General features: G+C 42.5%; 2 protein-coding genes across 3 annotated transcripts in view; one reads left to right on the top strand and one right to left on the bottom strand.

Annotated features, from left to right (window-relative positions):
* TLR6 (toll like receptor 6) overlaps nucleotides 1-14,617 on the top strand; it is a 167,448-nt gene that overhangs the window by 80,744 nt on the left and 72,087 nt on the right. The window lies entirely within an intron of this gene.
* LOC309544438 (toll-like receptor 1) overlaps nucleotides 9,082-14,617 on the bottom strand; it is a 40,871-nt gene continuing 35,335 nt past the window's right edge. Inside the window, exons 1-2 of one of the 2 annotated variants that reach the window (XM_082243352.1) lie at nucleotides 14,337-14,388; nucleotides 9,082-11,580 (exon numbers count right to left, since the gene is read on the bottom strand). In XM_082243352.1, coding sequence (XP_082099478.1) covers nucleotides 9,181-11,580; nucleotides 14,337-14,339 — 2,403 coding nt within the window. In that variant the 5' untranslated portion in view covers nucleotides 14,340-14,388 and the 3' untranslated portion in view covers nucleotides 9,082-9,180. Of the gene's footprint in view, nucleotides 11,581-14,336; nucleotides 14,389-14,617 lie in introns of those variants that run through there. The other variant, XM_082243353.1, reaches the window with a different exon arrangement.

Here is a 14,617-nt window from a genome sequence, read left to right on the forward strand (position 1 = left end):
GTTTCCAAACCTGAAAAAAAGAATGATGAGGAAGAGAGAAGGCGTCCAATTACGAAGTCCTTCAATAACTGGCTTCAAGCCTTTTTAATATTTTCAAATGTCATGTGTGAAAAGTCACCAAATAAAAGTGTCGGTCTGTTCCAACATATAGATATAGTCTTAGAGGCTTATAAAAATTTTGGTGGGGCTGCATGGTTCAGCTACGACGTAGCGTTTAGGCAGAAGCTGGCAGTGCAGCCATCATTGAAATGGGGGGTAAAGGATGTAGGTTTATGGTTGGATCTGTTTTTACCGCAGCGGTCCTTTCTCCCCAAACAGCCTCTCAACAATCCGGAAGTGGGCAGACCTTTAGAAGTGGGCAGTGGGCAGACCTTTAGAAATTACCTCTCAACAATCCGGAAGTGGGCAGACCTTTAGAAAGGGCATATGCTTCAATTTCAACGAGTCTCAGTGCAAGTAGCCAGGCTCGTGTAAATTTAAGCACGAATGTGCATTTTGTTCAGGATTGCACCCCATATTTAAGTGCTTCAAAAGAATGGGAAGCACTCAGCAGCCAGGGAGCATTCAAAGGAGCTACCACCCTGGTGAAGCTCCCAGAAATGCTCCCCTGGCTGCTCAGATACCCAGACAGGGAGAAAGCACAACTCTTAATGGTTTTACTTTTGGCTTCATTCTGCCACCTTTTCAAGGGAAAGGCTGTGTGATACACAGAAATTTGAAATCTGTTTTTGGCCTGCAAAACATTGTGGCTGAAAAAATTGCTGGGGAATTGAAAGAGGGTAGATTTGAGGGCCCATTTTTTGAACCGCCTTTTCTAAATTTTAGGGTGTCACCTTTAGGCATTGTTCAAAAAAAGGAGCCAAATGCATACAGATTGATTCACCACCTGTCCTACCCAAAAGATGGCTCCCTTAATGATGACATAGATGACAATCTGGCGTCAGTGCAATATGCCACTTTTGAAGACGCCTTGGAGAGGCTTCGTTGGGCAGGACAGGGGGCGCTGTTAGCGAAAGCAGACATAAAGTCTGCTTTCCGCCTTTTACCCATTCATCCTAACTCTTTCAACTCATTGGGGTTTTATTTTAGAGACCGTTTTTATTTTGACAAATGCCTCCCAATGGGCTGTTCTTTATCTTGTTTTTATTTTGAAAGTTTTTCCACATTCTTAGAATGGGTGGTAACTCAGATTACCGGTTCTCATCTTTTGGTTCACTACCTGGATGACTTCCTTTTTATGGGTTCCGCCTCTTCTAATACATGTGCATTATTATTGGATGTTCTTATTCAAATTTGTGACCATTTCGGGGTCCCCTTGGCCCGGGAAAAAACTGTTCTTGCATAGTTTTTCTAGGTATCACCATAGATGCTGATCGGATGGAATTCAGGTTGCCGGAAGAAAAAATTGAAAAGCTGCGCAGATCCTTACTGTGGGTGATACGGCGTAAGAAAGTTTGTTTAAAAGAATTACAGTCTTTATTAGGTTTGCTGGCCTTTGCCTCCAGAGTTATTCCCATGGGTAAAAATTTTTCTAGGAGAATTTATTCAGCAATTTCGGGTCTTAAATCCCCATCATCTCACGTTAGAATTTCTGAGGAGATGAAGGAGGATTTTTTAGTATGGTTGCAATTTCTCCTTCACTTTAATGGGTCAGCAGTTTGGCAAGAGCAGTTCGTCTTGGACAAAGATTTTCTGCTTTACACGGATGCAGCGGGTTCCAAGGGTTTTGCCGCCATCTGGCGAAATCACTGGTGCGCTTCCCTGTGGTGCGACAGATGGAGGGCTTTAGGTCTCACACGCAACATCGTTTTGCTGGATTTGTTACCTATAATAGTGGCTCTAGAACTGTGGGGCCATTATTTTAGGAATAAAAGAATAATGGTGAGAACTGACAATAGGGGTGTGCTTTTCGCCATAAATTGTTTATCATCTAAGTCACCTCCAGTCACTATTATGCTCCGGTATCTGGTAGCAAAATGTTTGCGTTTTAACATATGGCTTAAAGCTTCTTTTGTACCCGGAAAAGACAACATTTTAGCTGATTGTCTGTCTAGTTTCCAGATGGAACGATTTTTTCATCTGTTACCAGAGGCAGACACAGCTGGACACCATTGCCCCGATCATCTCTGGATTTTGATTTGAAAGTTATTTGTGAGAACATTGGTCCATCTTTAGCCCCGTCAACACTGGCTGGATACCGATCAGCCTGGTTGCTGTGGCTACAGCATCTGCAATCCTTGGGGTTACCTGAAATATTAGTGTTATCCTTTTTGAATGCTCTTTTTAAAAAACAATTTTCCTGGTCTCATGTGAATAAACTTCTGGCAGGTGTGTCATTTTTCAGTAAATTACAAAATCATCCTGGTTGTTTTTCTTTCTTTTCTGTGCATCAAGCTATGAAGGGCTATAAGAAGCAGCACTTCAGGTTTGATGATAGGAAACCAATTTCTTTAGAGTTACTAGTCGCTCTGTGCAGGACTTTAGATAGTGTGTGTTTTTCCAAATACGAGGCACGTTTATTCAGAGCTGCATTTTCGGTCATGTTTTTCGGTGCCCTTAGGATTTCGGAACTAATTCCAGACAGAAGGTTAGGTTTTTATGGTTTAAGAATTCAGGATATAAAAATTTTTGCTTCTAGAGTTAATATTTTCTTGTCACATTCCAAAACGGATCAGTTGGGCGTGGGTAAACAGATAATTTTACACGAATTCAGAGAAGCTGCAGTGTGCCCAATTTATTTGCTTAAAAGTTTTGTTTCTGTAAGACCTGCTGTAAGCGAGGTTTTATTTATTCACGAGTCGGGTAAACCTCTTTCCCGCTATCAGTTTTCATCTGTTTTAAAAATGTGCTTGAAGTTTTTAGGGTTGAGTGTTGACAAAGTAACCACCCACTCTTTTTGTATTGGTGCTGCCACAGAAGCAGCCAGATTGGGTTTAGGTGTTGAAAAAGATTGGTAGGTGGACTTCGGATAGTTATAAGTCTTACATTCTCCCTAATGCTTTCATTTAATTTCAGGCCACAAGCTCTCCATATGGATCCTTGGCAACTCATACATTCATTGGGCTCATCGACGGGCAAAGAAGAGGGTCTACACAGAGAATCTGGGATTGGACAGGAACAGATTCCAGGTGTTTTGGTTCAGTAAGCGGGGTATGGGTTGGTCTGAACTCGTCCCGGCAGTTTCCAGATTAGTTAAAAGGTTTCCTTCTCCTGAAATCCTAGTTATTCACCTGGGGGGAAATGACTTAGGGAAGATTAAAACTTTAGATTTGCTTTTTAAAATCAGGGATGACTTAGCAGGGATGACTTGTTCTTAATATACTTCTTTGGCAGAAATGGAAAGTTTCACTGCTCTGGCTGTAATCCCAGAGTTGAACCTGTAATAAAAAGGCAGAAATCATTGTGTAACTAGATCCAAAAGATAAAATGCTAAGACAAGAAAATTCAGCTTTGTGAAGTTATTATAATATTCATTTTAAATTTAAAGTGATTGTAAAGTCTCGTTTTTTTTTTTTTTTTAAATAAACATGTTATACTTACCTCCTCGGTGCAGTTGGTTTTGCACAGAGTGGCCCAGATCCTCCTCTTCTCGGGTCCTTTGTTACTGCTCCTGGCCCCACCCTCCTGTTGAGTGCCCCCACAGCATGCAGCTTGCTATGGGGGCACCCAAGCCGAGCTGCAGCTTCTTGTGTCCATTTGGACACGGAGCTGCCATTCGGCCCACACCCTCTCTCTCCTGATTTGCTAACTGACTTTGATTGACAGCCGTGGGAGCCAATGGCGCCGTGGCTGTGTCCTAGCCAATCAGGAGGGAGAATCCTGGAAGGCCAAGGGACTTGTGGACATCGCTGCACAGACAAGGACCTCAGGTAAATATTAGGGGGTGCTGAAGGGGCTATTACACCCAGAAGGTTTTTTTATCCTAATACAAAGAATGCATCAAGATAAAAAACCTTCTGACTTTACAACTCCTTTAAGTACAGGTAATTTTGAAGCTCTCAGAATGTGATAAGCTTCATGGGACATAATGAAATATTATACTTATAAAGAACATAACATCTTGAGATGTTATAACATCTTGATAATTAAAGTAATTGTAAACGATCACCTCTTAAAACAACCAATTCAGTTTAAAATAGAAATGGAAGACAACAATTTTTGTATAGATATAAAAATACATTATAAATACATTTTTTTCCCTCTTTATAATATATTCTTGCATAAGACCTGGGAGGAGGGAGAAGCAGCAGCACACTGAGCAGAGCTAAATGGCTGTGCAGTGGGGGTGTATCAGGACAAGTCTGATCATTGGAGGAGAGCAGGCTGAGTTCCCAGTACAGCTAGAGAACTGACCACAGTGTGCTCTCCTGCTTAGTGTGGGCAGTTTTTAATAGGAAAGCAGAGGAACTGGCGGGAACACCAGCGATTACACAGAAAGGAAGCAATATAAAGAGAACAGGATACGTTTTCATACAAGTATATGGTACCGCAGGCACATATCAGGAATATGAAGTGTTGAGGTAGGAAACGCTTTAGGTCCAGTCAATACTGGTAAATCTGGTACAGTATGTATTACCTCTGTGACAGAAATAAAAAGATAAGTGCACTTTTAAACTAAAAACCAGGATCCCAGTTCCCCCAACCGCAAGAAAGTAAATATGTAAAGTAGAAATTGCACTTAAAGTGGATTTCCGGCCACAACATTTTTTTTTCAATAAAAATACCCCGGGACAGTCAGGGCTAGTACATTCCACAATGGATAGCCTCTGTACTGTCCCGGGTCGCACTTACCTTTTAGAAGAAATACTTACCTTGAAAATTTCTTCTCCAGCGCTGCCATCTCAGGTGTGGGCAGCTCAAGCCAGCGCACCCTCTTCTGCGTCCTCTTCCGTGTCCTCTTCTCCCAGAATGCGCCTGCACAGGCCCCGCTGCCCAGAAGCTGTTTAGCAGGGAATGAGGCGCCTGCACTGGAACTGACGTCGGGGCCGGTGCAGGCGCATTGATTCCTGGGAGCGATGACGTTCAGCTCCCAGGAATCAATGCAAAGAGGAAGTGACGGTGCGGGCCGCGAGCGCAGAGGGAGGAAGTGGAAGAAAGGTGAGTATATTTTTCTTCAATAACAAGGTAAGTAAACAAAAAAAAATCGTAACTATCCATTTCTTTTGCAGGTGACCAAAAGCAAGCGGATGGCCCAAAATCGATTATGTCGATTTTGTGGCCGGAAATCCGCTTTAAAGGCTCTTTGCAGTGCTAAGCCAAGAATGCCAACTCTGGTGCTCTTACAACTGAACTCTGAATTACTCTTGCAGTGGGTCCCTCTTTTCACTGCAAGGGTTAACCCTCATTTTGCCTAGGTACCGATGAATAAGGGGATATAATTATTTTATCCCTCACTTCAGCAGGCTCTCTCCTGTTCTTGAGAGTTGAGACGAATATCCCAGTCACAGCTTGATCACATCACCCCATACATTGCAGGACAGGCATTCCAGAGAATGCTGTGGACCCTTTCATATTCCACAGTGTTGGACTGTGGATGGGAGTGCCAGCTGCTGAGGGAGTGCGGAATAAGGTAAGTACATCACCTTATTCATCATCATCTAGTTAAAAATTAGCAATTAACCTTTGCAGTGGGGAAGGGACCCTGTTCACATTAGAATGTAAGCGGCAGGAGATTGTTGTGCAGACATGTGTAGCATGTCTACACTTTTTTGCACAGCACCACAGGCAGTGGCGGCTGGTGCTCAAAATTTTTTTGGGGGGGGGGGGGGGGGGGGGCGCAAAAAGAAAAATGTAATAGGTATTGCTTCGCGCCAAAAAACGCAGTAAAAAAATTGCGTGACTTTGAAGCTGTGCCCCCTTCAATGCAATGAACACTGTGCTGTGCCCCCTTCAATGCAATGAACACTGTGCTGTGCCCCCTTCAATGCAATAAACACTGTGCTATGACCCCTTCAATGCAATAAACACTGTGCTGTGCCCCCTTCAATGCAATGAACACTGTGCTGTGCCCCCTTCAATGCAATAAACACTGTGCTGTGCCCCCTTCAATGCAATAAACACTGTGCTGTGCCCCCTTCAATGCAATGAACACTGTGCTGTGCCCCCTTCAATGCAATGAACACTGTGCTGTGCCCCCTTCAATGCAATGAACACTGTGCTGTGCCCCCTTCAATGCAATAAACAGTGTGCTGTGCCCCCTTAAATGCAATAAACACTGTGCTGTGCCCCCTTCAATGCAATGAACACTGTGCTGTGCCCCCTTCAATGCAATAAACACTGTGCTGTGCCCCCTTCAATGCAATAAACACTGTGCTGTGCCCCCTTCAATGCAATAAACACTGTGCTGTGCCCCCTTCAATGCAATGAACACTGTGCTGTGCCCCCTTCAATGCAATGAACACTGTGCTGTGCCCCCTTCAATGCAATGAACACTGTGCTGTGCCCCCTTTAATGCAATGAACACTGTGCTGTGCCCCCTTCAATGCAATGTACACTGTGCTGTGCCCCCTTCAATGCAATAAACACTGTGCTGTGCCCCCTTCAATGCAATAAACACTGTGCTGTGCCCCCTTCAATGTAATAAACACTGTGCTGTGCCCCCTTCAATGCAATGAACACTGTGCTGTGCCCCCTTCAATGCAATGAACACTGTGCTGTGCCCCCTTCAATGCAATAAACACTGTGCTGTGCCCCCTTCAATGCAATAAACACTGTGCTGTGCCCCCTTCAATGCAATAAACACTGTGCTGTGCCCCCTTCAATGCAATAAACACTGTGCTGTGCCCCCTTCAATGCAATGAACACTGTGCTGTGCCCCCTTCAATGCAATGAACACTGTGCTGTGCCCCCTTCAATGCAATGAACACTGTGCTGTGCCCCCTTCAATGCAATGTACACTGTGCTGTGCCCCCTTCAATGCAATAAACACTGTGCTGTGCCCCCTTCAATGCAATAAACACTGTGCTGTGCCCCCTTCAATGTAATAAACACTGTGCTGTGCCCCCTTCAATGCAATGAACACTGTGCTGTGCCCCCTTCAATGCAATGAACACTGTGCTGTGCCCCCTTCAATGCAATAAACACTGTGCTGTGCCCCCTTCAATGCAATAAACACTGTGCTGTGCCCCCTTCAATGCAATAAACACTGTGCTGTGCCCCCTTCAATGCAATGAACACTGTGCTGTGCCCCCTTCAATGCAATGAACACTGTGCTGTGCCCCCACAATGCAGAGTTCAGCGTGCATGCCCCTTTCAATGCAGAGCGCCACAGCATTGTCCCCAATCACTGCAGAGCGCCACAGCATTGTCCCCAATCACTGCAGAGTGCCCACAGCATTGTCCCCCAATGATTGCAGAGTGCCCACAGCATTGTCCCCCAATGATTGCAGAGTGCCACAGCATTGTACCCCAATGATTGCAGAGTGCCTAAGAATTGTACCCCAATGATTGCAGAGTGCCACAGAATTGTACCCCAATGATTGCAGAGTGCCACAGAATTGTACCCCAATGATTGCAGAGTGCCCACAGCATTGTACCCCAATGATTGCAGAGTGCCACAGAATTGTACCCCAATGATTGCAGAGTGCCCACAGCATTGTACCCCAATGATTGCAGAGTGCCCACAGCATTGTACCCCAATGATTGCAGAGCGCCACAGAATTGTACCCCAATGATTGCAGAGTGCCCACAGCATTGTACCCCAATGATTGCAGAGTGCCACAGAATTGTACCCCAATGATTGCAGAGTGACACAGCATTGTACCCCAATAAATGCAGAGTGCCCACAGCATTGTACCCCAATAAATTCAGAGTGCCCACAGCATTGTACCCCAATGATTGCAGAGTGCCACAGCATTGTACCCCAATAAATGCAGAGTGCCCACAGCATTGTACCCCAATAAATGCAGAGTGCCACAGCATTGTACCCCAATGATTGCAGAGTGCCACAGAATTGTACCCCAATGATTGCAGAGTGCCACAGCATTGTACCCCAATAAATGCAGAGTGCCCACAGCATTGTACCCCAATAAATGCAGAGTGCCCACAGCATTGTACCCCAATGATTGCAGAGTGCCCACAGCATTGTACCCCAATAAATGCAGAGTGCCCACAGCATTGTACCCCAATAAATGCAGAGTGCCGACAGCATTGTCCCCCAATCAATGCAGAGACCAGCGTGCATGCTCCCTTCAATTTAATGCACTTACCTGGCGGCGGCGGCGGGTTCTTCCCTCCTCGATCCAGTCCGTCCTCTCTGCGGTGGCGGCGGCGGGAAGGTGAGCGGCTTCTCCCTCGTCCTCCGAGCGGTGGTGACGGTGAGTGACTGACTCACGCACCGGCACCGCCCCCAATGTGACGTCAGGGATCGGATGTCCAGGATGATGATTGGTCCAGGCTGGAGACTGGACCAATCACAGCCAGGATATCAGAAAGCGGGGGTGTCCAATCGCAAAGACTTGCGATCGGGTTACGCCCCCAGAAGGCTGCCGATCGGCGCCTCTTCTGGGACGTAACCCCCCCCCCCCCCCCCAGACACCACTTCCATTACAGAGGCCGGCGAACCCGATTTTTTTTTTGTAAAACTTTATTTGTTCGCTTTGTCATTTTTTTTTTCTTTTTTTTAGGGGTAGGGGGGCGGCGCCCTGGCGCCCCCTATGCACGGGCCGCCACTGACCGCAGGTCTCTGTCTCTGCCTGCATTTCAATGCATAGAAATAAATACAATTTTATTTGGTGACATTTCTATAAAGTCAATAAAAAAAAAGAAATAAAAAGAAACCAGTGCACTGAAATCCCCCTTCCAAAGGTCGACACCACACCACATAATTTTCCAGTATGGATAGTGTGACTACTGTATCTCTTTCATGAGAAGTATGCAATATGGCTTCTATCTGATCTTATTGCTCTTCAGGATGATTTTTTTTATGGTAACCACATAATTTTATACAGATACGCCTGGTCACCGTTAAGTTTTTAGTGCTCTGAGGCTTCCAAAACACAGTTTATAAGAATGCCATTACAATTCAGAAATATGTACAGGTAGGTTTTATTCTTCATTATCGTAACAAAATATAATTTAGTCTTTTTAACGCTGGCAGAAATATAGGCAATTATTTGGCCAAACGGTCTTATTTATTGTTACAGCAATCCTTCACATAGGGTGCATTCCACGTTATGTCCATTACTCTCTATGGTTGTGAAGTTCCGTCTCCTCTTCAAATAACTCCCCTTCTGGAACAGGAAGGTCTATTTGAATTGCTCCCTTGAGGTTAGCCCAAAAAAGGCCTTGTTTGGCTTTCTCCTTTGGCCACTCCATGTAAGTCCTTTCCTTCATTAGTGCTTTTAATCTACTGTATTTGTCAGGAATAAGATATTGGGGTATAGATTCTAGTAAAATAAGTATTAGGCTGTCTGAATTCTTGCCTAAAAATGAATGCTGTGCAAAGTATAATTCATAATGACACCATTCACTTTGAAGAAAATTTGGAGAAAGGACAAAGATAGACTTGAAGCTTTTTTCTATGCAGCAGATGATATTTTCAACAATCGCTTTGCCTGGGATGAAGTCTCTTTCATGGAGACAAATTCTTATTGAGCTATCATCTTTTTCAAGGTTTGGCATCAAAAAGTTTATTACCCAGTCACTGTCTTTTTGGCTATATGAAACAAAGGCATGAAAATGTTTGCTTTTCTGGATCTCTGCTACATTAACCTGCCGTACCCTATATTTTCTTCTCAGCCATTGGAAAATCATTCTCAAATACCAAGGTAAATCAAAATATTTGCATGTAAAAATTATGAGAAATACCACAATTAATACTGAACCTACAGCAATGCCTACTAAAAGATATACATTACATGATACTTCAGAAAGATGGAAGTCATTAAGAATGATTCCTCTAAATTCTTCAGGAAGTTCACAATTATAGGATGATGGCCACCCCACCATTTCTCCTTTAAACTCCTGGATAGCTCTAACAAATGCCCGCATTTCACAATTACAAACAAATTTATTGTTTATAGCTCTCACTGTCTTTACATTTCGACAGCTGAGGAAGAATTCACTCGATGGAGAGAATATAACATTGTTATCTATGTTTAGGACTCTCAAATTCTTGCTTATGTGTCTACAGTCTGGGATATTGTTTAGCTGGTTTAATGCAAGATTTATTTCTTTTAATGCGCTTAACAATTTAATGTCTTTAGAAATACTTTTTATCTGGTTTCGGGAAAGATCCAGTATTTCAACATTATTTGGCAGACATTTAAAAACTGAATCTGTTAGCTTATTTCTAGACAGATTTAGGAAGACCAGACTTTCTGACCATTCACAGTGTTCATTCTGGTCATAGTACAGAGAATTAAAGCTCACATCTAGATGCAGCAGAGAATCCATAGTTGAAGTCATTGAACTCAAGCTCCGAAGCCTCTCTAATCTGTTATTGTGTAAGTTAAGATACTGCAAAACTGGAAGAGATCTGCATTGTTGAAAAATACCATCAGTAATTCCGTTGTTTGCAAAGTTTAGAAACTGGAAAATGCTAGGTAATTTTGGACAAAAGAAGTACGTAAGATCTGCATTGGATAGAGTCAAATTGCTAACAAACATTTCTGAAAAAATGGGCAACGGATGCTCATAAAATTCAAACACTAGAGACATAACATTTTCAATGTGTAAAGATTCTATTGAACCTTTCGAGACATTAATGGATTCATACTCAAAATCTTTTATGATTGTGAACCCATAAATGAAGAGATGTTTAACTGAGGACCTCCACAAACCTTCCAGAAACCTACTCATGGCACTCCATGGCATCGTAATATTGCTAAGAATTAAAGTTGGAATGTTTGAGTTTTCGACAATAAAATCAATGTTCTCCACAGGGCACTGTATACAACTAATCTGAGAGATTTCCAGAGTTGTTTTGGAGTTAAGGGCATCATACAGTACTAAAATGGAGATGGAGATAATTTGAGGTAAAATGATATGTATCTTCTCAGTCCTCAGTAGCCTTAGACTACCAACATTATATTCTTGCAATTCTTCAAGTGCCAGAAACACACTTTTAAATTCCTGGAGTGCAATATTTGCAAAATCATTTCTTTTAAGCCTTTTACTACTCATTCCAAGGTGTTCCAACTTTGTCAAGTTTCCAAATTCCTTGCAAAGATCCATTGTTTCAAAATTATTGTAGGGCATATTTAGATGTTTTATGCCTTTAATAAATTGTAATGAGCTACAGTTAATAATGCGTAGTCTGTTGTGTGAGATATCTAGATGCTCTAGAATGGTATTAAACTTGAACACTGAAAAGTCTATCTCTTCTAGAAGGTTATGAGAGAGATCCACTGTCTGTAAATTGGTGTGTAATTTGAAATCACTTTCTTGAAGGTTGCGAATATTGCACTGACGTAAATCCAGATGAGGGACCAAAGATGGATTAATGTGCGGTTGGGATCCAGTGCATATGTTACCAAAGGTCCTGGGCAGAAAGAGGAATGTCATAAGCAAAGACAGGCAGAACACTTTTGATATTATTGAGCTCTTTTTCATTATGTTGGTTGTTCCTCGTTGTAGAACCTATGAAGAATAAATCCATCAGTATGTGTGGAAAACAGTAATAGCTATGTCATTAGAGTTTAAATATTGGTCTATAAGGGTAACAGTGATAGTCTTGATTCTTTTGGACACTACATGGCCAGAAGTGCCCTGAGCTGGTTTGGATATATGGCCTTTCTCCCTAAGATGTCATTCTACGGAAGCACAATTCCCAACTATTTGCAAATTCTACATTACTGAAAATCAAGGTTGTATGACACGATAAGGAATTTTCATGAGGACTTTTAAGAAATACTAGATAACAAATTTAATTAAACTCTAAAGTACCCATAAATAAGTGATATTTAGGTTGACCACAGTGTTAATTTTGAAGTCCGATTTCGATTTAATGTTAGTCATAGCTTTTTGACTAAAGTTCTATATTTTAGTCATCTGAATTGTTTTAGTTTTAGTCATATTTTAGTCAACTAAAATCTCCTACATTTTAGTCGACTAAAATCTCCAATAGATTTTAGTTGACTAAAATAATTTTAGTCTACTAAAATCCAAAGGGTTTAGCTGAATTGTAAAGCATTATTTAAGCATTTCTCTAGGATTTCCGAACTTATTATATACTCCTGGATTAAAAATATAAAAACATGGCATTATTTATGGTATTAAAGTGATGGTAAAGGATCAAAACAACCCATTTAGCTTGAAATAGAAATCAAAGGCAAAACATTTGTGTATAGATATAAAAAAAACAATATAAATACCTTTTGTTCACATTCCCTCTGTTTTTAGCTGGGGGGAGTAGAAGCAGCCGAGCACTGATCTACCCAGTGAATGGCTGTGTCTGGTGGGGGGGGGGGGGTGTCAGAACAAGTCTCATCATTGGAGGAGGTCAGGCTGAGTTCCTAGCACAGCTAGAGAACTGGCAACGTTGTCCTTTCCTGCTTAGTGTGATCAGTTTTTAATAGGAAAGCAGAGGGACAGGCAGGAACCCCAGGGATTTTACACAAAGGAAGAAATACAAAGAGAAAATTAGACTTTTTCATACAAGTACATGGTACCACAGGTACATATCAGGAATCCAAAAAAGTTGGGGTAACAAATGCTTTAAAGTTTAAACATGCAATAAGGACACAGACTAAGCCATTGTGATATATAACCAGTGTTAATTTTGACATCAAATTTTCAGTTTTAGTCATTAATCATAGTCTTTTGACTAAAATGGCATTTTAGTTTTTTTAATCGTATTTTAGTCATCTGATTTGTTTTTAATTTTGGTCGTATTTTAGTTGACTAAAATAGTATTAATTTTACACACAAAAAAACCATAGTAGATTTTTACATGCATCTACTTTAATTTATTTAAAGCTGCTCTCCAGGCCGATGTAAAGAACCTCAGGTAATGCAGTTATGAATTTGGTAAATATAACTAGTATAGGTACCTGAATGTGTCTTGGCATTGACCTCTTGGACTCGGTTTTTTTGTTTAGCAGCACTTAGAATGGATACGGAAGGGATGATTATCTGAGCCAACCAAAGTTTGCTTCATGCACATGTGGTTACAATGAAGGTGACACAAACAGTGGTGTATTTTGGTTTTGTGCTACCCTATGCAAAACTAAAATCAGGCACCCCCATCTAAATTTGCCCCACCCCATCCTATTTAAGATCCACCTCTTCTGCTGTAAACTCCGCTCATTCCTCTTTAGGCTCCACCTCTTCCTATTAGACTGCCACCTCTTCCTCTCTGTACAATAAAAGCATGCACCCCTGAGATCTAAAGATGTGACCCCCCCAAAAGTGAAGGACTAAAAGCCCCAGCATGAACCCCTTGGATCTAAGGATGTGACTCCCTCCAAAATTGTAGGACTACAAGTCCCAACATAAACCCCTGAGATCTAAGGATGTGACCCCTTAGATCTCACCAGTTCATTCTGGGATCTGTAGTCCTTCACTGGTTGGGGGGGAGGGGGGGGGCAGGGGGTGTCACATCCTAATTCCAATCAATCCCTGGTGCCCGGCCTCACCTGAGAGTTTTGAGCGTTGCTGGAAGTTCCCTTTCCCTTTCCTTCCCTTTAAACATGCCATGCCACCAGAAAAGATGGAGGAGATGGGTGGAAGATATGCAATAGGCATGGAGCAATGGAGGAGGAGGAAGTTAAATCCCCCTCTGCTTTAATGCTGAAGCCTTGGCCTCGCTTTGCATTAGGGCGGGGACCAGACATCACTGGTTGCTAGACACCAGGCGCCGCAGCCCTAGCAACCAGTGGGCAGTAGAGCCAGTGGTGGAGGTGGTGCAAGCCATGGATCTTGGCTGGCCAGGATTAGGACTGTCACTTAGTAAAGCGGCAGCCTTTTTTGGGGCATCAGATTGGCGGCCCAGTTCGCCCCGTTCTCTGCAGTCCTTGCTAGTTTCAAATTCTGCCTGGGGGGTGGTGCCACCCCCTGTAAAATACCACCCAAGTCAAACCCCTTGTTTGCCTCATGCTAGATATGCCCCTGGACTAGGGTAACCACATTTCCAAACTGCAATTCAGGGACATCCCCTTTCCAAAGGGGCCGGGTTCATGGAACAAAATTTTGCCAAGGGGCGGAGGTGTGTGAGGTGGAATGTAGTCTCTGGGTTGATGGGGAATTTATCAGCGGGTGATTTGTTGGGTGAATGGCAGGCATTAGCACATTTTATTCAACCCGACACCATGCTTGATATGGTGTCAGGATTATCCAATCACATTATTTCTATTACTACATTGTAATATATACAGTAATGAAATAGTTCAACTTACCATAATGCAGAATCAATGAAAACCCCAAGCTTGTCACTTGCCACCAGATGCAGCGTGTCCAATTTGTCCACTGCAACATCGCAGTCCCGCTATAAGTCGCTGATCGCTGCCATTACTAGGAGGAAAAAAAAAAATTCCATAAAAATATCCCAAAATGTGTAGACACTATAAACCAATCAATATACGCTTATTGGGATATTTTTGTACGATATTTGTAAAATATGTAGCAGAATACATATTGGGCAAAATTGATGAAGAAATTTGATTTTTTACATTTTTTT

Source organism: Pelophylax lessonae, assembly GCF_965119305.1.
Source record: "Pelophylax lessonae genome assembly, chromosome: 1".
NCBI classification, from domain to species: domain Eukaryota; kingdom Metazoa; phylum Chordata; class Amphibia; order Anura; family Ranidae; genus Pelophylax; species Pelophylax lessonae.